Here is a 21082-nt window from a genome sequence, read left to right on the forward strand (position 1 = left end):
TTTCGGCAAAGTGAACCTGGAGAGCCGAAATTAAATCAAGGTAGCCTTTTCGAAGAGATTTTCCTCTATTAGCGATCGGTTCCGAACGAGCTTCTTCTTACCTCGATCATCACGCCGATTACGATTTATATCTGACGAGCATTTACATCTGACGAGCATACCGATTAAAAAGACCAAGAGGATTTGCAATAGAAAGGGGATAAGATGAAAGAGATAAAAAAGTTGTTGGAGACGCTTTACGATATTGCGTTTTCGAAAAGGCCACTTAGCTAAACTCCCGGTTAAACCTCCAAATTATCTCGGCAATCCATATTGATATACCTTACCTACGTTATAACTTGCTTTAACGATTTTTCTCTCGGTATAAGAGTCTACGGTTTTTTTTTTCGATCTATTTTATTCATGAACAGAAAAAAGCACAATCGATAGCAGCTGCGCTATATCAACACTTGAAACGCTTTTGAAAGGCTTATTGGAATTATGCGATACCTCGGGATCAATGACACGAGGCTATTTAAAAGAAAGCTTTCTTTAACGTAGTTTTCATTATCGGTCAAAATGTTTGTGTTTATACTCTCAAAGGAGGATGCGGGCTACAACCTTCAATGCCTTGAAAGGCTGTCGGTAAGATACAGGATAAAGGCCTTTGGTCAGATTGGACTATATTACAATGGTACATTCCCAGAGTCAGAAGTCCTCAGCAGCGATCGATTGCTTGGAAGTCATTTTTCCCACCCGCCATCCCTGGCCACACTTCATGTATTCAGAATGGCCCTAATTAGGAGCGTTAGGCTTCTTTGAGCTTAGCTTATCTGCTTGATAGCTGGCTTCTTTAGCAAGCTACTCTCAGCTACTTCAGAAGCTTACTAGCTAGCTGCCATCACACCAATCAAAGCTCAAGGGCGCCTGTCAGCCAAAACTCACAAGCTTCACCTTCTTCCTTCCAAGCAATCGAGTTTGAAGAAAAACAGTACTTTGTCTATAATTCCTCTACTTGGCACGTCGCCGTACCTTATGAGAGGTCCTAAGGCGGCATGTCCTAAGGCGGCATGCAAAGCTTGCCACCCGCCCGACGTTAATAAATACAACAACAACAACAACAACAAAAATCAATTATCTTATTAACCTTAACTCTAATTAAAATAAGGAAAACTACATAGAGATCGACAGGAGGTAATCGAATTCATTATACTAGTAGAGGAAACAATTACTGACTGAAGGTTGGTAGCTTAGAATAGGTATTTGCGATGGGTTTTGATGGAAGCCTGGTTTCCGCGTTCTCTGCCTATTTTATTATTTACACAGCAATTCTGATATATACACAGTTAATAATTATCGTAACCTGTCTCACTTTCTCTCCTTATTTGACTCTCAACGTCTAACCGAGCTCGATTTGCGTGGTTTCCTAGGCGTGACTGCGAATTATTGAGAAGCGGGTAGTGATCCAGAGTGGTGGACGGTCAACATCAACAAGCTTGCTTATTACAAGTAAGTATAGAACTTCTCTGTTTACGAGCAGATGTCCGAGCCAGATCCAACCCTCGTCCCCAAGCTACGGGGGGGCTACGATTCTTTACCTGTACGAGGTGCCCCCTACGAACCTTCAGCTCTTTTTCTTTCTTTCTCCTGCGGTAGAAAGAGAGATAAAGAGTCTGGAGAGCCGAAATTGAATCATCGACATGCGACGTCTCCTCGAAGAATTCTCCTTTACCGGCGATTCCGAACCTCCCTCCTCCTTCTTCTCGAATACCACGCCGACTACGATCTATACATGACGGGCATACCGACTGAAAAGACCAGGAGGATTTGCGATAGAGGGGGAACGTGTATAAGAGATGGGATGGGAAAGGCTTAGTTCGATTGATCGAAAACACGGTACTGCGCCTTCGAAAGAGCGTTCTACAAACACACCGGCTTTATTTAAGGGCTACGAACGCGAGCCTTCTTAGCTTTACGACGAAAGAGAACGATGTTTGTACTATACGGATCGAGGCCGCCCGTAGGGCCACACGTATTCGACAGTTGTCGAGAGAAAACTCGACGCACATCACTATGAATTGCTTTTAGGGGGTTTACAAGTGTCTAGCTATTTGACGAAAGGTTTTCCCCAACGTGGTTTTTACTCTCGATTAGATAGTACTTTGTATATAATTCCTCTACTTAGCACGTCGCCGTACCCCATGGGAGGTCCCCAGGGTCCAAGCATTGCGTTTTGGATACCCGCCCGACGTTAATAAATACAACAACAACAACAAAAATCCCCAAGCTACGTTTCGGGGTTTTCGGCTAACTCTCGATCGTTGAAAGTCCTTGGATACCACAACCAAGAAACTTAATTTATTTTCCGTCCCTGTCGAGACTCTTAGCGGATTATTCCGATGGCTAATTTCATGTTCCGCTTTAATTGGCTAGATTACGAAGCTGGTTGTTATACGACGATGAAGTGTTGAAGGCGAAAAAAAAAAAAAAAAAAACCCGCCGTCCGTACGACCTAGGAGTGAAAGGGAGGAGGGATACTAAAGGTATCACATCAAAAAATTCAGACCAGGACGATAAGCAGAGCGGGATGCGTAACGAATATTTCCCGATTAAGGTATCGAGCTACAACAAAGAACACGCTCTAACGCCGATAATCGCACCAACACATCCACCACAACCATCACAAGAAAGAGGCCCACATTCTCCCCCACCACGTTGTAGGCTCCTCAACACTCCACGAGCCGTCGTCGTCCTTGGCCGCATCCGTATCGAGATCCACATCCACGCTCCTCACGTACGTCGTCTTCATAATCAACTTGTGGCCGACGAACAACACCAAGAAGAGGATGAGACTGACATACGCTGCAAAGAATTGCGACGCGTTCCACGGGATGAAGGATTCGAAGCCTTGAGTCCAGACGATCAGCACGTTGAAACAGAGCCCATACCACGCGAAGTAGGGCTCCCAGAAGGCCTTGTAGGGGAGAGTGTCGCGGTCAGTACCGCGGGCGGCCAGTGCGCGCATGAATGCGATGTGGCACCAGCTAATGCAAGCCCAGCTGATGAATCCAGCAACGGCGGTGATATTCAAGAACCAGTTGAAAACCGTGGTGCCGGAGTTGGACAGGTTGAGGTAGGCGAAGAACCCAAAGGCGGAGGTGGCGAGAATCGCGATCCAGGGCACGCCTGATTTAGTGGTGCGCTTGAGGCAGGCCGGGGCAGAACCGTCTATGGCGAGACCGAGGAGGATCCGGCTGCCGGAGTAGACGTTCGAGTTCGCAGCGGAAATGACGACGAAGAGGAGGACGCCGTTGATGAGGCCTGGGAGCACCTTGACGCCGGCGAGCTTGGCGGCGATGACAAAGGGCGAGGCGGCGGCAGATGTGGCTCCGCTCGAGTTTAGGAGATCCTTGTTGGTGTACGGGATCAGGAGACCAATGCAGAAGACCGTGACAACGAAGAAGAAGAGGATTCGGTAGAAGGTCTTCTTGATGGCGGCAGGGACGTTCTTGCGCGGGTTCTCGGTCTCCCCAGCGGCGATACCGACCAGTTCTGTTCCCTGGTAGGAGAATCCGGCTTGGATCAACACTGCCCAAAAGCCGATGAACTTGGCCAGGGCACCGTCACCGACCAGATAGGGAGCGAACGCGCCAGGATCCTTCCAGTTGTCGAACCCGATCACTCCCTGTTGGCCAGCTCCAGCAGCAATACAGATGGCAAAGATGATAAAACCCAGGACGGTCACCACCTTGATCATCGACAGGCCGAACTCGAACTCTCCGTAGATAGTGACCGGCAGCATGTTGATGATGGTGATCAAGACCCAGAAGACGCTGATGAAGATGGCAATCGACAGATTCGGTGCCCAGTAATTGATGATGAGACCTGTCGCGGTCAACTCCAAGGCATATGTCATGGCCCAGGAGAACCAGTAGATCCATCCCATCGCGAAGCCCAGCGACGGATCGATGAACCGTGCAGCATAGGCTGTGAAGGCTCCAGAAATTGGCATGTAGGTTGCCATCTCACCCAGCGAAGTCATCACGCTGTAGACGAGGGTGCCTACGAAGATGTAGGCGATGAGGGCTCCTGCAGGCCCCGATTTGGCAATAGCACCGCCCGATCCGATAAAGAGTCCAGTACCAATAGTGCCACCTGCATCAAATTCAGCAAGTGAATCAATCGGTTGAACTCATGCGAGGCTTCATACCGATAGCAATCATCTGTAAGTGTCTGCTCTTGAGCTTCCTCTTGAGCCCATCCTCGCCGCCAGGTGACTGACCAGCCTGCTTCTCGGCATCCTGAGTTGGGTCACCGCTCGGCGGCGACTTCACCGAGTTGTCTTTGGCCTTCTTTGGCTCAACAGTCTCGAGCTGATTCATGTTGAGTTTGGTCCAGAAGGAGCAATGACAATGATATAAAATAGATGCTTCGAAGGGAGCGGCTGTGGGTTGAATATCTTACATCTGTGAGCCATGAGTGCCAGCCGGGCTCGCCAGGTGACGTTAGAGCTAGGCCTGAAAGATATGGAAAAGGTGACGAGCACTTCCAGTAGGGCCGATAGTTTCATTACCATCCTTCAATATTAGTGGAGTCTGTCTTTCCCATGCCTCAACCGCTTCAATTGGGTACCGCTCCATGCTGCGCTTGTTTTTCTCCCCATTGTATCCCGCACAACCTCTGCAGTCATCGACATCTTCACCCACTAGCCTAGGCTCTCTACCACCAGCTCCATTTGAATCGTCAATGGCGGACTTTTTTTCCTCGCCAACAAATCTCTCGACGATATGCTGGTATCGAAAGACGGATGTCAGTGCGCTGACTGATAACCTGCGAGCCTACTACTGGTTGCAGATTTAGTTTCCTAAACTTAAAAATCGATTCGGATCCTATTTTGCACCTTTAAGTCGATTAAGATTGTGGGGAGCGATCCCACACTCTCATGCGCGCCTTCAAAGATGCGACAATCAATCAATCAATCAAGCTAAAGCTATTCGCGAGTCGAAGTTGTCACGATAGCGAGAGCGGCACTCCAAATCTGGCGGTCGAGGCATGCCAAAACGAGCACTATCTATCAGCCTGCGAGAAAAGCGCCTATCCGTCTGAGGAGCCGTCAGTCGGTCCGTCCGCTTCGAGCAAAGGGAATGAGGAAGAAATGAGGCCAAGGCGGAGGCACCTTTGCTTACTCAGAAGTCAGAACCTCTTGCCAGATACTGTAAGTGTTAGAGTTACTTTTAGCAGCTTTGGTCCCGCTTTTTCTGTGTGCTACAGTAAGTTTTACTAACCTAGTATTATGTCGTGCTTCCGTCCGGAGTATGCTTATCCATCCTTAGCGTGGCTAAGCACTTAATCACTCGCCTTTTGTTTTTTTTTTTGTTTTTTTGTTTTTTTTTTTAAAAAAATATATATATATATTAAAAGAAAGAAAAAAAGATCATAAAAATTGATTATACTTTCCTTCTACTACTCTGCTATCAGTCGCCTTGCTGTCGATTGTCGGGAATACAAAGGGTACTAGACTCGTAAGGTACGCGCCTTTTCCCTCTTATCCGCACCACCCATGTATGTAGAGAAAAATCCGCGAAGAGAGCCAACCTTTTCTGTATAAACTTATTTAAAACAGCCAGTACAACTCTAGAGATACATTCAAATGCATGATTCTGTTTTCAAATGAGCTCTTCTGGCACGCGACCATCACGGCCTAACCTCTAACCTCTAGTCTCTATCCTCTAACCCCCAGCACAGGAGCGGCGGACAACAACATCGCTCCCCTTTCCCCCCCTTTAGCCGCTCGCTTATTCACAAGCGAGCGACTGAGCCCAATGCCATGATGCTCTCTCATTGGCCAGTCGATCAGGTGCCCGACGTCAACACTTCGAGCTTTTCCCTCCGAACGAAGCTATTACTACCCATCGAGAGTCCACACAACCTGTTATGACACTTGACAACTGGAATTGCCGGGGACGCACATCCTTCGTAGTCGGGGGGCTGGCTGCATTGCATAGCCGCAGAGGAGAACCGCCGCTAAGAGCTCCGGCAATGATTCATGCTGTATCGTCGATAAAATATACCTCGTTTCTCGCTTTGTAGTAGTAAAGCCCGTATACATAGCCAGCCAGCCAGACTTCCCTTTCCTGGGCGCGGGAATACGTGTGTCGAGATATTGGTAACGCTGGCTCGGCGCTAATCGCGACGGGAAAATCCACTCGCCACCTGGTCTCTGGAGTTATGGCACTGTTTTTTATGCCAATCTAAGGCAGCCTTGGAGCTCACCGGCTTACAGTCTGTTGCGATGTCTTACAAACAAATGACTGTGCTTGTGTCCTTATCACTGATCTTCTTCAACTGGGGAGAGAAGGTGCGTCGTATCTGTTGATTTGCTGCTCACAAGACGTCGCCCGACATTGCCGAAAATACTGGCATGACTGAGACCAGAGCTAGGATCTTACATAGTGAAACGCTAAACGATGAGTTCCTCGTAGCCATCGACCTGTACGATACCCAGCTTCTCTATGATGTATTCCCGTGGCTCTGCTTAGAAGGCCCATGTCTCTGCTTAGAAGGCCCATGTCCCTGCTTCTTGTAGCTAGCTGTTGAACCTGTTGACTTTTTCGGGCTACAGCCCCAAGGAATCGCACAGCTCGAAATTATAGACACCTTGCCACAACTTCTTCCAGCAAACTTGGCAGGAGCTGATGGGGTGGTTAGTCAAAATAATGGTACGTAGGAGGCGTGATATACCCCAAATCGTTGCTCACAACACTTCTAGGATGACCGGCCTCGCAATCGCAGGGGATTTGTGAGATGCGACTCCAAATTTCACGCAACGAACCCGCGGTAGTGTTCATTTTCTGAGGCGAAATGCGAGGGCAACGAGTGCTGGGGAAGCAAGCTGGAACAACCAGGTTCCAAATCGTCGGGATTTCGTCATTGAAAAACCCGGAACAAAACTCATCAACAGCTGTCGGCTCGATTTGAAATATTGCTTCATGAGCAAAGGTTCTAGCCCGGCGCACATTGCATTGGGCGCACACTGGAAGAGCACGAGGGAGTCAGCGATTGTCTGGTCGAGGCTGGTCCAGTAAGAAGATCAGAAATGTCATATTTCATGGCCCAGCCACCTACTGAGCAACGACGGCGCGTTGTCCACTCCGAGAGCTAGTGGATTGGCTTTTGGGCCACCTTGTTCCATAAGCTTGGCCAATCCGTGCAAGATACTAGCCACGAATATATCAATATTCTAGTGCTCACGATTTCCAAGGAGAAAGTGTAACCGGAAATACTGACTGTGGTTCAAATAATCTTTGCACCTCAGAGATCAAACGTGAAATGGTACCTCGATCACTAATGAATCTTCGTAACGCGGCAACCGGTTGTTCTCCCTTTTCCTCAAGCGGCACGGGCATTTTGATAGGAAACTTCAAAACAAACAATGGCATCGTGCTGCGACTTATGCTTCTATTGTCATCGCAGGCAACAATAAGCTGAATGTTGAAATAGGCGTTATCACCCGCTTGAGGCGGTAATTCATTTGGTGGTATGCAAATAGGATTCCTGATCATAGCCCGATGATTTGGCGGCGTTGAGACATATACCCCTTGTGCTTCTGGGATTGCCGAGCCGACAGTCATTGACGGAGGGGTAACATTCCGAAATTCTGCTGGATGCTGCTGAGCAAGTCCACCAATGCCAACTGGTGGCGTTCCATGATCCGATGGCCTCATCGTCTGGGCTTCATGATACTCTACTTGATCCGGAAGTGCCATTGTTCCATTACTCTGAAAATTCAATGTATAGAATTGTGAAATGATTGGGGTCATTGAAGGAGCCGGGTGGAGGTGCCCGAATGGGTTTGGGGCTGTGGTGTACTGGATGAAGGGACGTGATTGAATCGTGAATGCTGTGCTGCCGAGGCCGTAGTTGTGGGTAAATGAAGCACTGTATATATTCCCACCTGGATCTGGAGCTGTATACAGAACAGAGGGTGGGGGCTGGTTCGTAGAAGCTGTACTATTGTCTGACTGTGGAGTAGCCATTAGCGCTGGGCTTAGAGGAATTCAACATTACGAGGGCGGCCTTGCTTGTTGAAGTCGGCCTCTTGTATATTCTGGCACCAATCTGGAGGGGACTGCGGAATTGGAGTCATTATTATGGAAAGCCATACTGGTTAATGAAAGTAGTAGCGAGTGTGTGTAGTTGGTTATGGAAGTGCTCCGATGAGCTGCTGACTTTGGAATATCGATAGCGAACAGTGATGTCGGATGTAGCGAGCGTGATTCTATGGAATTTTACAATATTCATGAGTCAAGTTGAGACGACACCAGAAATTTTTCGCTATTTCCAGATTCTTTCAAAAGCAGGAGCGACTGACCAGAGACAGAATTGGTGGCGAATGCCGTATAGGTAACATCAACTGAGCCCCTTCCATGTTGTATCAGAAAGAGCTGCAGCTGCTATCGAAGCTCTGAAAATAAGGATAGAGAGCCAGCGACTTTCAGTCTTTAGCCACAGGCAAAATAGGCTTTTAATTACCGAGTTGCGTTCCTGGCATTGCATTCGAATTTTCTAGCTATTGATCTGAGAATAGAGAAATAGACGGGGCGTGTCGTTGGTCAGGGCTTCCTTGCCGATTCCAAGCAACATCATCGAGAGATGGGACTTTGCAGCTAATCCCTCACTATTCAAGTGAATTGTTTGCAGAAGGGGATTTCCATCGAGGTGGATAGATCATGGTATCACATCTGGTCCACCAAAACAACATCCTGAGAGTTAATTCGAGGCTAGATAAACGATTCAGACCATCAGATGGCCAGACATAGATTTGAATTACCAGTTTGTGTCTCACAGAGTAGGATCTCGACTAAGTGTCCGGCTTTGGTTCTTTCAGGAATGCCTTGTTTACATTCACTTTCGAATTCTGAACCCATGAGGATTATAGCTTGCCATTGATAGGACGGAGCAAACACCTTCGGTCCGTATCGAGGCTTTCCAGATACGTTTCGAAGCCTTGCTGGTGTCGGGCAAAAGTTGTTTCGCACAGGTGAATCGAAGGGGCAGGAAAGCTCGCTTCCCGTCTCGGGGGTTTGGTTAGCGAGTCCACGTGGAAGCCGGACTTTGTTGACATTCAACCTTCAAGTCCAAATTAGGGCTTTTGATGGCAGCACACTTTACCCTGGTATGTTGTTCCATTCATTGATTCTCTCTCATCTCCCAAGTCATTATAGCCATGCCAATCAGGTGATATGCAAGGCTGTCCCGCCAAGACTCTTACCGGTGCTTAATCACATGAGTAGTAAAAAGTTCGTTCGCTTGCAGAGACTTTGGCTTCGCCTCCGAACCGTGGACATGATCGACAACCTGGACCTGGAGGCTTGGGAGTTCAATACACAGTTTAGTTCAATCTTCCATCTTGCGGCGACGTCGGACGTGACGTGACTGGATCTCGAAAACTAGCAGGCTAACGAGATGCGGAAAAAAAAAAAAATTACGATCCACATCCACAGATACCATTCATCCAATCATTCCTTCTTTTGCTTCTGTCATTCAGCCTCCAATATCCGAGCCAGAATCTCCAGAGCTACCTCTCTAGGTACCTGGATAGTTGTAACTATCTAACTAACTGTCTACCTACCTAGCTAAGCTTAGCTAGAAAAGAAGATCCCTTACCGAGCAAGAACAAGAGCGAGCGCAAGAGCCTGAGCAAGAACAAGGAATGAATAACAAAAATTAGAAAAGAAAACAACATGAGATTAGTCATTGAACGATATTCTAATACGCGCGCTGCGCGAAACTTTTCCTTTCATTTTCTACAAAAAAAAAACCGAAATTTAAAAATTACACGATTCGTTTCGTTCATGAGGTGGAGGAGCAAACCCCCCTATATAACTATTACTACCCCTCTTCCCGATCCCCCGCAGTACAAAATCGCCAACTCAACTCAGCTCTACTCAGCTCAAGCCATCCCTAATTGCAGCTCATCCATCCCCGCGACCAAAAAAATCAATGCTAGAAAATAAAAGAAAGTCTCAATCCTGACCCAGACCGTGCTCGCAAGAAAGATAACCTGTCCCCCTTCTAGAAATTCTCCTTACCCCATTGGAACGCGAATCCTGCATCCCGTTAGTCCGGAACGCTCCGTCTAAGAGAGGGTGGGAGGGAGGGAGGGAGACAAAAACTTACCAGGCTCGGTATACATATTACACTTGATGTGCAACACACTCCCCAACACCTTCGGTCCACAGAAGAACACTCCCGCTTCAGACGGACTATGAATCTTGCGCACACTCTTAAAGATCATGTCCCAGTTCGGGCGGCCAAAGTTCGTCGGCGCCCTCAAACCTGTGATTGCGTCGCGATCTGCGTTCGCATCGTTGATCATGATGTTCGTTGCGTCGTCAACCTTGATCTTGGCAGTCAGGTAAGTGTGGATCTCAATACGGTTGTCCATATCCTGGGCCTCGATGGCGAGAAGGAGAGAGCGGAACCACTCGAAGGAGCCGAAGTCACGACAGATCCAGAAGAAGTAGACTTTGGCGAGGCGGGTCTTCTTTTGCGGGTAGTTCATCCGGTACCAGATGGACTTCAAAATGGAGGCGAAGGGGGTAACTCCGATACCTGCTCCCACGAGCATGGCGACTTCGTACTTGAAGACGTCTTCAGAGGCGGAGCCGAAGGGCCCGTCAATGTAGACTCGGGGAAGGATGCGGCGGATAGCCGGGTCGACCCCTTCCGCTCCCGGGCCGTTCTTGTTGACGCTGACTACTTGAGAGGCGTCTTTCTTGTCGCCTCTCGGCTTGTCGAGTTCGCAGCCGAGGGTGCGGCCGACAGCTTTGGTAAAGTCTCCTTGCATCCTCATGTGGATGGAAATGTAGTCCTCTTCAGGTGCCGAGGTCAGGGTGAAAGGATGGTATTGCCAGACGGAAACCGCGGGACAGCAGAAGAAGATGTACTGCCCGGCTCTGGTCTTGGTATTCTCCTTCTTGATCTGAATTTCGCAAACCAGACTGGGATGCTGAACGACCTTTGAGATGTAGGTCTTGTGCTTTCCTCGGACCTCGCGGGCAATTCTCTCCATCAGGTAGATGTATCCTCCGTACATCCAGTATTGCCAAAAGACCCCAATGGCGCTAGACCCGAGCCCCACGCAGAAAGGTGCAAAGTCGGGCTGAATCATGCAGTAGGCTCCGTGGATCGACCAGAAAAAGAAGAACACGACGAACATGTGATGAGTATACCAGAAACGCTCAAAGTTGGCTCGACGCATCTTCTCGACCGAGGTGGCAACCATAGACATCAACGCAATCAACATGATGTATCCGGTCCAACCTGGCCCCGTGACAAAATTGGCGAGCAGCCATCCTCCAATCCCGAGATTGTTCTTTGCCGAGATTTGAGCGAAGTTGTTCCAATGGGAAATGACGTGTAGCCAGGAGAAGAACACGATAGACCAGGCAGTTGTCATGTGGAAAGTGATGTTCTTGTCGAACTGTATAATGCCGTTCAGGGGCGTTTGCCGTCCCAGAGAGATGAGCGTCCTGCAGACGGGAAAGAGAATCATGGCGACATCGAAATGCAAAGTCAAGGCGGCCGCTCTTGCTATCGGATATGTCAAGCCAAATGTCTGCCTGGCTATCGACAGGTTGTCCTTGATCTGGTAATTCATAAAACCGAAAGCGAAGACCATGGCATGGATAGCCGCGAACACAAAGACGAAGCTATTCGCACGTTAGCCGTGGCACTTCCAACACCCATCCTTTGGTGAGACGCACAATCGCCTGTATCCCTCGTTCACCATCCACCTGTCGAATCTCTCCCGTGTGCTAAGCTCCCTGGATCTCTGGGCACTCATCTCTCCCGACATCAACATCCGCGTCAAGGGCGGCCATCTCGCGCGTTCCGACACCTTGACCGACCCCGTACTTGCCCTCGCATATTGCTTTTCATTCATGATGCCTGCGGTATCGGCGACCTTTAAGCCGAGATCTACCACAATGCCTCTTCGTCTAAGCGTCGTACCCCTCTTACTCGTGGAATTTTGTTCCAATTTTGTGTCGAACTGAGTGTGTTTGTGTAGATTAAGAAACAGATATCATTCAGAGCCTGCTGAAATGACAGAAGCCCGGGGACCGAGAACTGGGCGGTAGAAGAGGAGGAGCTGTGCTGTGAAGGAGCGTGAGTTTTCGAGCTTGTGATGAGAAACGAAGGGTCTTTTCAGCGCGTGGACGACACAACGGGGGCAGGCTGTAGATGCAGAGCAGATGCAGAGCAGATGCAGATGCAGATGCAGATGCAGATGTAAATGTAGATGTAGATGTACGTCTCGCACCAGGGAACGGCAGGCAGCAACAACGTACCTGTACACAGTGTTTGCACCGGTGGCTGCTACTCCCAATATCAACAGGTTAAGTATTAGGAAGGTATTACTTGGTCGGCAAACACAACATGCAGAAGGGGAGAAAGAGAGAAGGTGAGAAGGTGAGAAAGAGAAAGGAATCGGTAGACTTGGACTTGGACCAGAGATGGAAGAAACACCGAGAGGATCAAGAGAGCAAGACAGGCAGGGAGGGGATGGTTTGAGAGAGCCCGGGCCAGAGAGAGAGAGTCAGAAGAAGCATAGCCAGTCAGTCGGGATGAGACATCATGACGGAGCGGTACCGGTATCAGGCTGAGGCTGAGGCCGGTGCTGGTGCCGGTGCTGGTGCTGGTGCTGAGAGAAGAGAGGAATAGGGAGAGGAAAGACAGAGGTCAGAGGTTGTGCTTGGACACGCGAAACAGGCGAAACCGGCGAAACCGAACCGCAGCCGCCACTCACTGACTGACTGGTTGACGGGCTGACTCCGTATGCCAATATGCCAATCCCATCAATCCATCTCGATCTGCGGCATTCATACCAGTATCTCTTCTCCCTCTCCTCTCGGCTCCAAGCCCGATCAACAAAGCATATAACCATAATAACTATAATGCCACTTAAGCTTTGTTGATCATCGGCAGCGACAATGGCAGCAAGTCATGCTTTTTCGGCGCCACGTGTCGTCTGACTCAGTCAGCACATTCATTGACCTGCCAAGCGATATTAGTATCAGCTGACATAAAGCCCCACGTGTCCTAAACGCAAACGATTCACGTTTCGCGTTACGGTGTCAACAGCAGATACAAAACGACACGACACGCTCCATTGGAGTTGACGCCGTGTCAAGTTTCTGCAGCATCCTGCGAAATTGTAATCCTGAAAATCCTGCATGTCGCCTGGCAAGACAAGGTAAGGCAGGGCAAAGGGGAAACCACACGGAAACAGAAATGGACATATAGCCACCACGGCTGAACGTGAACTGTGATCGAAGTGCATTTTGCTATCGGGTTAGGTGAATGCAAGAGAAGAAGTGAAAGAAAGAAAGAAAGAAAGAAAGAAAGAAGGAAAGAAACAAAGAAAGCAGTCATGCTCTAATCCATATATATCAGGATAATACCTGGCTGGACTTGGCTTGGACTGGCTTGAACTGGCTTGGTATCCTCTCGCTCTATCTATACCTACCTCTCACCCTCTTTGCTTTTGCCCTGTAAGTAAACAAGTACACGTAGACCTACCTATTTTTCATAATCTTACATTATCTCGTACCATATCATATCATGTATCCATCCTACGCCCCCTCCTCTCCCTTCCCTCCCCTACCCGCTGCGGAGCTTGTTTCGCAACCCGCCGCGAGCTTGTTTGAAAATATATGCTTGTTTTATTGGATCCCTCGAACACAAGTCCTCCCTGGAGCAGAGTCGGGGATGATGATGACTCGGCGGTTGCGGTATGCGGTATGCGGTATGCGGGCTGGTCTTTGGAATGAAAGAGCGAAGAGAGGGAGAGAAAGAGAGGGGGAGGGGGGGAGAGAGAATGAGAGAGAGAATGAGAGAGAGAATGAGAGAGAGAATGAGAGAGAGAATATCAATTAATAACCTCGGGAGATTTAGATAGCGGCCAAGGATTAGCGAGAGAAGGAAATCACCTGATGAACGAAAGAGGCATTACCTACACCAAGTGACGAACGAACCACGGAGTTGACATTGAAAGAGGCAGTCTGATGTGAGAGGAAGTCTTTGGCAAACACTATCAGAAATTCCCACCTCCCTCCCTCCCCTTCCACCCTACCCTCTCTCCTCTCCGCGTGCCCAAATCAAGTCCGAAAGAAAAAGCAAGAGATGACCGACGACTACCAGTTATAGCCCGCTGACATCAATGGTCCTGCCCTTGACGCTTCTATTTCCAGGCATCATCCTCAGCGAGTTTGCCTCTTGTCCTTCCAGTCAACAGCGAACAAGCCGCGATCCTCTTTTCGCTTCTGCAAATCGCCAGAGTCTTGCGCAGCTCTCTTTTCGGCACTGCATAGCAAGTCTCAGCATCAGCGATCTCCAAGTCAGGAGAGAGAGAGAGAGAGAGAGAGGAAGGCTCAAAAAAAGAAGGACTTACGGAGCAGAGAGGGGAATAGCCGTAACGGCGACAATCAAGGCGGTAAAGACGAGTGTGAACTTCATCTTGAGGGAGACTTTTGTTGTTTGTATGCAAAAGGGTAGAGATTTCGAGGATGTTTTTCGATTTGTCTTTCTTTCGAAGGAGATGGATAAGAAGATCAACCGGCTGGAGATGCTGTGATGGATAGTGAAGAAGTGGAATCCGCTGGGCTTATATACACACCCGCACGTATGTCTCCAGCGGAATTCCGATGATCACGATATCGATTTCGTGCTAGGTACCTCTGCATCTGCGTTTGCGACCGCCGTTATCACCTGCCCCAGTGTCTAGCATGCAGCAAAAATGCAAAGACAAAGACCCCGTTCAGGTCATGAGTGCAGCCAGCCATTCCATCAACCTTTCCGTCTACATGAGGTGGAGTATAGCACATCCACCACCCAGACTCTAGACGAGAGTCGAGACCGAGAGGAATACGGTCTCTGCGAAAAGCGTATCTTGTTACCTACCTGCGATCGAAGTGGATACGGACTCTCTATCCAGGCAAGCCGCAGCTCACCGCTGCCATTGGAAGTGAACCTCTGCAGATGCGATATTATTCAAAAAAAAAAAAAAAAAACATGTGATACACGAAAACAAGGCCTTATCCAGGTCATGAGTGCAGCCAGCTATCCTATTGACCTTTTTGCTAACATAATACGAAGCATACTACATCACTTATACTTTAGAGAAGAGTCGAGATAAGAGGAATGAGCTCTCTGCGAAAAAAGCATCCGGATTCTGCAGCCGAGTTGACCCAACATGCGAAGGTCCTGAGTTCATCCCCACTATTAGTCGACTGAGGTATTTTTGAAAAGAGGGATCTTACAAGGCCAGTCAACTTGATCTTGGTTTGCGTTGAGGAGAGAGAAAATAAGAGAATATTTTCGTTGCAGCCCGTACGGAATAGATATTTTCGTACGAACACAGCGCCGATGAAGATCAGTAGTAGTATAATAAGAGTAGTACAATAGGTAGTACAATAGGTAGTGGTCGACGGTCATATTCAGCGAATTGACGAGGTTTTCGTATCAAAGTCCGGATGTACAAGTACACAAATACCAGTACACAGTTCACTAAAGTCCGTATCTCAAGTCAAGGGCCAGGACATGGAATTGTCTCTAAGACAAGGGCAAACTACCGAGGCCGAATAGAGTTCCTCATCTTGAGATAACTCATAGTTACAGATATGCATCTCGAGAGGTCAGTGATCGTCACCTACTAACCTCTTGGCTATGGCGCTGAGTTTACATTTAGGATAACTTACCGAGTTTAACTCGTGCGGGCCATGAAGTCTGTCCGCCACGGCGAAAATCGCCCAAAAATAAGCCGCAGGACTCTTCGCACTAAATAGGCACTCCAGCGCACCGTTTTATCTCCAAGATTATCGCCTTAGAGTACCGGTGGGGACAGGCTTCATGGCCGCACGAGTACCTAAAAGCCAGTACAAATCCGCGCACTGACTAATAACTCGGCTGCAAAATCCTTCCATCAGCGCACGACTACGTTGGTCTTTTCAGATCAGAAGAGAGGATTGCAAGAAAACTATGAATAGTGAGCTAAGCGTTAAATTCGATTTTATACCAGGCATTTAAGATGATCTTCGGTATACGAATATTGACCCCACTATTATCCTTCCTTCCTTTCTCCTTCTTTTTAGCAGAAACAGCTTTCTCTATTGGCGCACGGTTACGTTTGGTATTTTTAAATCAAAATAGAGGATTGGAAGAGTATTACGAATAACAAACTAAGCGATGAATTGGATTTGTTCTATAAAGTGGTCTTCAACATACGGATATTGGCCGTGCGATTATTTATAGCCCGACGATAATTTCCAAATATTCCTGCCAACATTAGTAAGATGAATATAACGTCGAAGATATATATTTCCTCTTTGGACTGACTCTGGACTCAATTCATCATCACACCATTTTCCTCTACAGACAATTTGACGGTTTCGCCTCCTCGTACTTGCTCTACATCACCAACAACGATTCTTCACAATTCGTAAATATGAGGCTATCATCGCAACCTACAATCATCTCAATCTCGCTGGCCTTGAGCGTTCTTTTTAGTAAAGCTTTAGGCGAAAAAGATCCAGAGAATAGAATACTCATCGGCTATCGATTAGCTTCCCCAGTTAGTGTTTTTTTTTTTTTTTTTTTTTTTTTTTTACAACTATCCGTTCGAAGTATCACATAAGCTCATTATACTAATTACGCGAATCATAAATAGGAAGAAGCCGAGCTTATCAATACCCATAATAGGCCTGTCCAAACTGAATTTTTCAATCACCCACTTAATTTTCCCAATGATATAGGACCAGGCTATTATCTCGGTAAGTTTATTCGATCATATTTACGGGATAGATTATTTTTTATTACGCGTAAGAGCTAATACTCTAAATAGTAAGCGAACCTGCTGCCCTCGAAGCTACGTCTGGCGAATGGTATTGTGTTGTCAAAGCGGATAAATACGATATGGCAGCGGTAAAGAAAGTATGGATCCCAGAAGACAACGACGAATTTGTTTGGAGCGATGATGAAGATGACTTGTGGACCGGAAACGAAGCATATATCGATCAGTACCTCCGAAATGTAGGAGCCGACCGGGAAACTGTAATACGCTTTTCACCTACCGACGACGCCGCTGTTAACGATGCGGTATTGCAAATGGTCATCCCAACTGATATGGTAAACGAAAACAAGTTAGGTTTTTGGGCTCAGTGCTGGCCAACAGATGAAGAGCAAGATGAGCACACGGAAGAAACCCTTCATTGGAAGGGATGGAATATTGACAGAGATCCTAGAAGTACGGACTGATATAATCTGAAGGGAGTGGCTCGTTGATTGTATATTAGAACTCATTTCATTAAAAGGCTCGTCAATTGTATATTAGAATGGATCTTGTTAGTTGTACATTAGAACCCATCTCATTAAAACTCTTGCTGCGATTCTACTTGCTCGTGCGGCCAACATAGTACCTGCGGTCGAAGTGGATGCGCACTTTCTCCACCCGAGCAGCAGCTCACCGCCGCCAACAGAGGGAAACTTTGCAGACGCGATATTGGGAGAGAATAGATATGGTTTCGGGAGTCGACGACATCTTTCTCCGATACTCAGCTCGCAGCTACTCCTCGTATGCAGTTCTCTCCTTCCTTCTTCACCGCACCATGCACCACGCATGAGCGGTGGGCCTCTGGTATGTCCGTATGTTTGCTTGTGGCAGATCCGCTCTTCGATACTACGAGGATACGACCCGATCCGGTCCAATCCGGTCCAGTCAAGTCTCGCCAAAACATGCCTTGAGAGGTCATGAATGAAACGCCAAAAGATAGAGTCAAAATATGGATACGAACTGCAGCAGAAGAAAGGAATCCAGCCAAGATCGACGTGCATGAATGCATGCGATGCCGCGCTTTAGGGTTCTCCTCTTGATCTTAAGCGAGAAGGCTTGCTCCGTATAATGTAAACACTTGATTCGATAAGTAAACGCTTACTCCGGCCCAGCTGGTAGCCAGCCAGCCAGCAATGTCGCTGTCGTACCGATCACGCGCTGTAGCACGCGCAAGGTTGGATGGACGCCAATCGGCAATACTCTCTCGCCCCTCGCCGTGAACTTCCTTCCCATTTCCATTTACATTTACCCATAAGAAAAATTGGATGTATATAACAAAGACCCAGCCAAAGTTGCGTCGACGACGATATAGCTGTACTCGGCTTATCCAGAAGCCGTCAGCACCATATTCGTAGAAGAGAGGGCCCAGTTTGGCAAGGAATGAAGCCAATCAAATAAGCAGGATCCGGAGAGAATTGGACCAGAACTGGACGCCCAAAAAGGCGCTAAAAGCATGTTCTGATGGCCCACCTCGAGTTGAAAGATATTCGCGAGACCGTAGACAGAATTGCAAGGATTGCAAGATATCATTACGTTGTAGATCTGCTTTGCATGAAGGTGTGAGGTAAATGTTAACTCAGCCTACTCCCAGAGACGGGATTAGCCTTTGGCCCTTTCCCAGAACCAGAGAGACCACCCGCCAATGCCACGGCTGAATGCACAAGGACGAAGAAAAGAGTGAACGGTGGATACATGCAGTAGAAGTACCTGGTGATACTCTGCGATTACACGGTATACGGAGTTGTAGACCTATCGGCCGATGGGAGAGTAGAGTGAATACACTTTAAGAGTATGGGTCGATAGGTATATCGCTCATTGACATGAATCAAAACGTGCAGAAGAGTAAGCGAGCAAGCAAGCGAGCTGGCAAGTTCAACGACCCAAGATCAAGCAGGCACTATGGATCAGTTCAGCGCAACAACAGAAGTATATACTGCCGTGCGATGAAGGATACCTAGCTGCCCCGTATCCATGGATCCATGCATGATAATATCAGATTCAGTGTTGCCACTGTTCCTCGCGAGGAAGAAACCTCAGTCTCCGCTCCTCTTCTCCTCCTCTCCCTACATCCCGTCGAGGTACCCTCTACCGCTTCTTCATATTACTTTACATCGCATCAAATCACGTTACATCACAAAATAACTCGCTTCCTCATCTATCCTCAATCTCCTCACCCACCCACCTACCTACCTACCAAGCACTTACTTACCTACCTATCTCTCACTGAGACACCCACTCACCAACAATGCCTTTCCCTTCCCCTTCATCTACACCGTCCTGCACCCCCCTTCAACACGATGCAGACAACTACTCCTCCCCCTCCTCCCTCTCTCAAGACTATCGCTCCAGCCTCTCAACCGACACCCTCCTCAGCGACACCGATGACCTCGAGAAAGACGAAAGCTCGCCGCTGTACAAAGACGCCCCCAGGAAGCTCCCTCTCCAAAAGGCCTTCAGCTCAACCTACAAAGCTCTCTTGACCGTCTTGATCCTGTTGCCGTGGGCGCTGCTACCCATGATGTACAAGCTTGGGTACAGGTCTGGAGCGAGCGTGCTGCCGAAATTGCCTACGCATGGTATGTTACTTTCTGCCTCCAACTCCACTTCCGATTCCAGCCTGGTATCTGCTGGTCGCTAGAATCTGGACTACGAACTCTCGTTATGCTCGTCCCTATGCAACTGTCTCGTTGTATGCTTGTTGAACTCCAGCGGCTGGGTGGCAGCTAATTGCAGGTGATGCCCGGCGAAAACAGACATCACAGCCAGAGCCGTGAAACACCATCTTGAGATTCTCGACGACGAGTTCTACACCACCAAGCCCGAGAATCTGAAGTACAAGGGGATTCCCCGGCCTGAGCTGGACGACGCCTGGAATGAGCTGATAGCGAGTAAGTTGTGCCCACTATCCGTCCCGACCATCCAACCCTCCCCAAAAAATTATCCTTAAAATACAAAAAAAAGAAAGAAAAAAAAAAAAAAAAGAAGCAAAGAAGTAAAGAAGGAAAGAGACAAATGTAAAAGAGAGAAAAGTACCTACATGAAGAAGTCAACTCAAAACCCCCCTTCACCCGCAGCTCGCTCGCTTCGCTTCGCTTACCTCGCTTCACGTTACTGACCCACCACGCGCAAAACAAACAGACGTAAACCAGCGCGTGAACAAGGACGAAGCCAAGAAAGCCGGCTTCGAGTCGACCGAGCTAGCCGACGGCTCAGGCGACCTGTACGGCATGCCCGCCGTCTTCCACAACCTGCATTGTCTCTATGCCCTCAGACGCTCCATGTTCCCCAACGTCTACGTTGAAGACCCGGACGTCGTCCCACCGGGACCGAACCAGATCAACGTCCACGCCGACCACTGCTTCGATATGTTCGTCTCCTTCTCTCTCTTCCCTCTCTTCCCTACTTTGCCTATTCACCCCGGAAGCCGTGCTTTTCTAGCTCGCTCGCTCGCTCACTTGAGTGAAGCCGAAGTCAAAACTGCAAAGCAGAAGTAAAAAGTAAACAGGGGAACGGAAAACAAACAGAAAAACAATGAGAAAATGAGCGCAAAAAAAAAAAAAAAAAAAGAGAGAAGTAATGCATGCTAACGCACCGAACCCCCCTCCTCCAGCATCCGACAAGCCATCATGTGCCAAGGCGACATGTCATTGTAGTACGTCCCCCTTCCTTTCCTTTCCCGCACCATCCATCCCATCCTCGTCACCATCTCTCCCTCCGCCCATGTATTTATTTCCCTGCCTCTCTCTCTCTCTCTCTCTCTCTCTCTCCTTCTCATGGAAAATCTCCCCATAAATACATCCCGTCCCCCAGCCGCGCTAACAATGGCCCCCTCCCTCCCTCCCCCCAGCTACTTCTACTGGCCCAAAACCGCCCAGAGCGCCACCAGAAGCTACCCCCGCCACGTCGGCCACAGGGAGCACGTCTGCGTCGACTGGGACCACCTGCAGCGCGAGACCTCCAAGACGCGCTTCTCGATACTCGGCGAGGAGAAGCTGCTCGTCAACCCCGTCAACCCGGCGGCGAGCCTCAACAACGTCGTGCGGCCCATGTTCAAGAACTACAGCGTGTACGACGGCGTCGATATTCCGGAGCTGAAGCTGTTCGAGGGCTTGGAGGATGGCGGCCTGGAGGAGCTGCAGCAGATGGCGAAGGCTGGTGGGAGGAGGTAGAGTCAAGGGGTTGATTTGTTGGGTGAAATGGAGAAAGCAAAGG

At 48.5% G+C, this 21082-nt stretch overlaps 4 protein-coding genes across 4 annotated transcripts; 2 read left to right on the forward strand and 2 right to left on the reverse strand.

Annotated features, from left to right (window-relative positions):
* Window positions 1–2659: 2659 nt before the first annotated feature.
* L3040_008755 (uncharacterized protein) lies at window positions 2660–4361 on the reverse strand (the record flags this gene model as incomplete). Its single annotated transcript, XM_007290810.2, has 2 exons — window positions 2660–4134; window positions 4190–4361. 2 exons carry the CDS (start codon window positions 4359–4361, stop codon window positions 2660–2662), a joined length of 1647 nt encoding a protein of 548 aa, XP_007290872.2.
* A 5692-nt stretch (window positions 4362–10053) lies between these two features.
* L3040_008756 (uncharacterized protein) lies at window positions 10054–11926 on the reverse strand (the record flags this gene model as incomplete). The annotated part of the gene is made up of 3 exons (XM_007290808.1): window positions 10054–10088; window positions 10159–11693; window positions 11748–11926. The coding sequence occupies 3 exons, from the start codon at window positions 11924–11926 to the stop codon at window positions 10054–10056; spliced, it is 1749 nt and encodes a 582-aa protein (XP_007290870.1).
* Window positions 11927–16486: 4560 nt separating this feature from the next.
* Window positions 16487–17295, forward strand: L3040_008757 (uncharacterized protein; the record flags this gene model as incomplete). The annotated part of the gene is made up of 3 exons (XM_007290806.1): window positions 16487–16612; window positions 16709–16811; window positions 16883–17295. 3 exons carry the CDS (start codon window positions 16487–16489, stop codon window positions 17293–17295), a joined length of 642 nt encoding a protein of 213 aa, XP_007290868.1.
* Window positions 17296–19115: 1820 nt separating this feature from the next.
* On the forward strand, window positions 19116–21039 carry L3040_008758 (uncharacterized protein; the record flags this gene model as incomplete). Its single annotated transcript, XM_066157184.1, has 5 exons — window positions 19116–19446; window positions 19624–19758; window positions 20009–20237; window positions 20481–20522; window positions 20718–21039. 5 exons carry the CDS (start codon window positions 19116–19118, stop codon window positions 21037–21039), a joined length of 1059 nt encoding a protein of 352 aa, XP_066010442.1.
* Window positions 21040–21082: the final 43 nt, after the last annotated feature.

The sequence above is a fragment of the Drepanopeziza brunnea genome (genome assembly GCF_022702325.1).
Source record: "Drepanopeziza brunnea f. sp. 'multigermtubi' strain 214-2 chromosome Unknown ctg16, whole genome shotgun sequence".
In the NCBI taxonomy this organism is placed as follows: Eukaryota; Fungi; Ascomycota; class Leotiomycetes; order Helotiales; family Drepanopezizaceae; genus Drepanopeziza; species Drepanopeziza brunnea.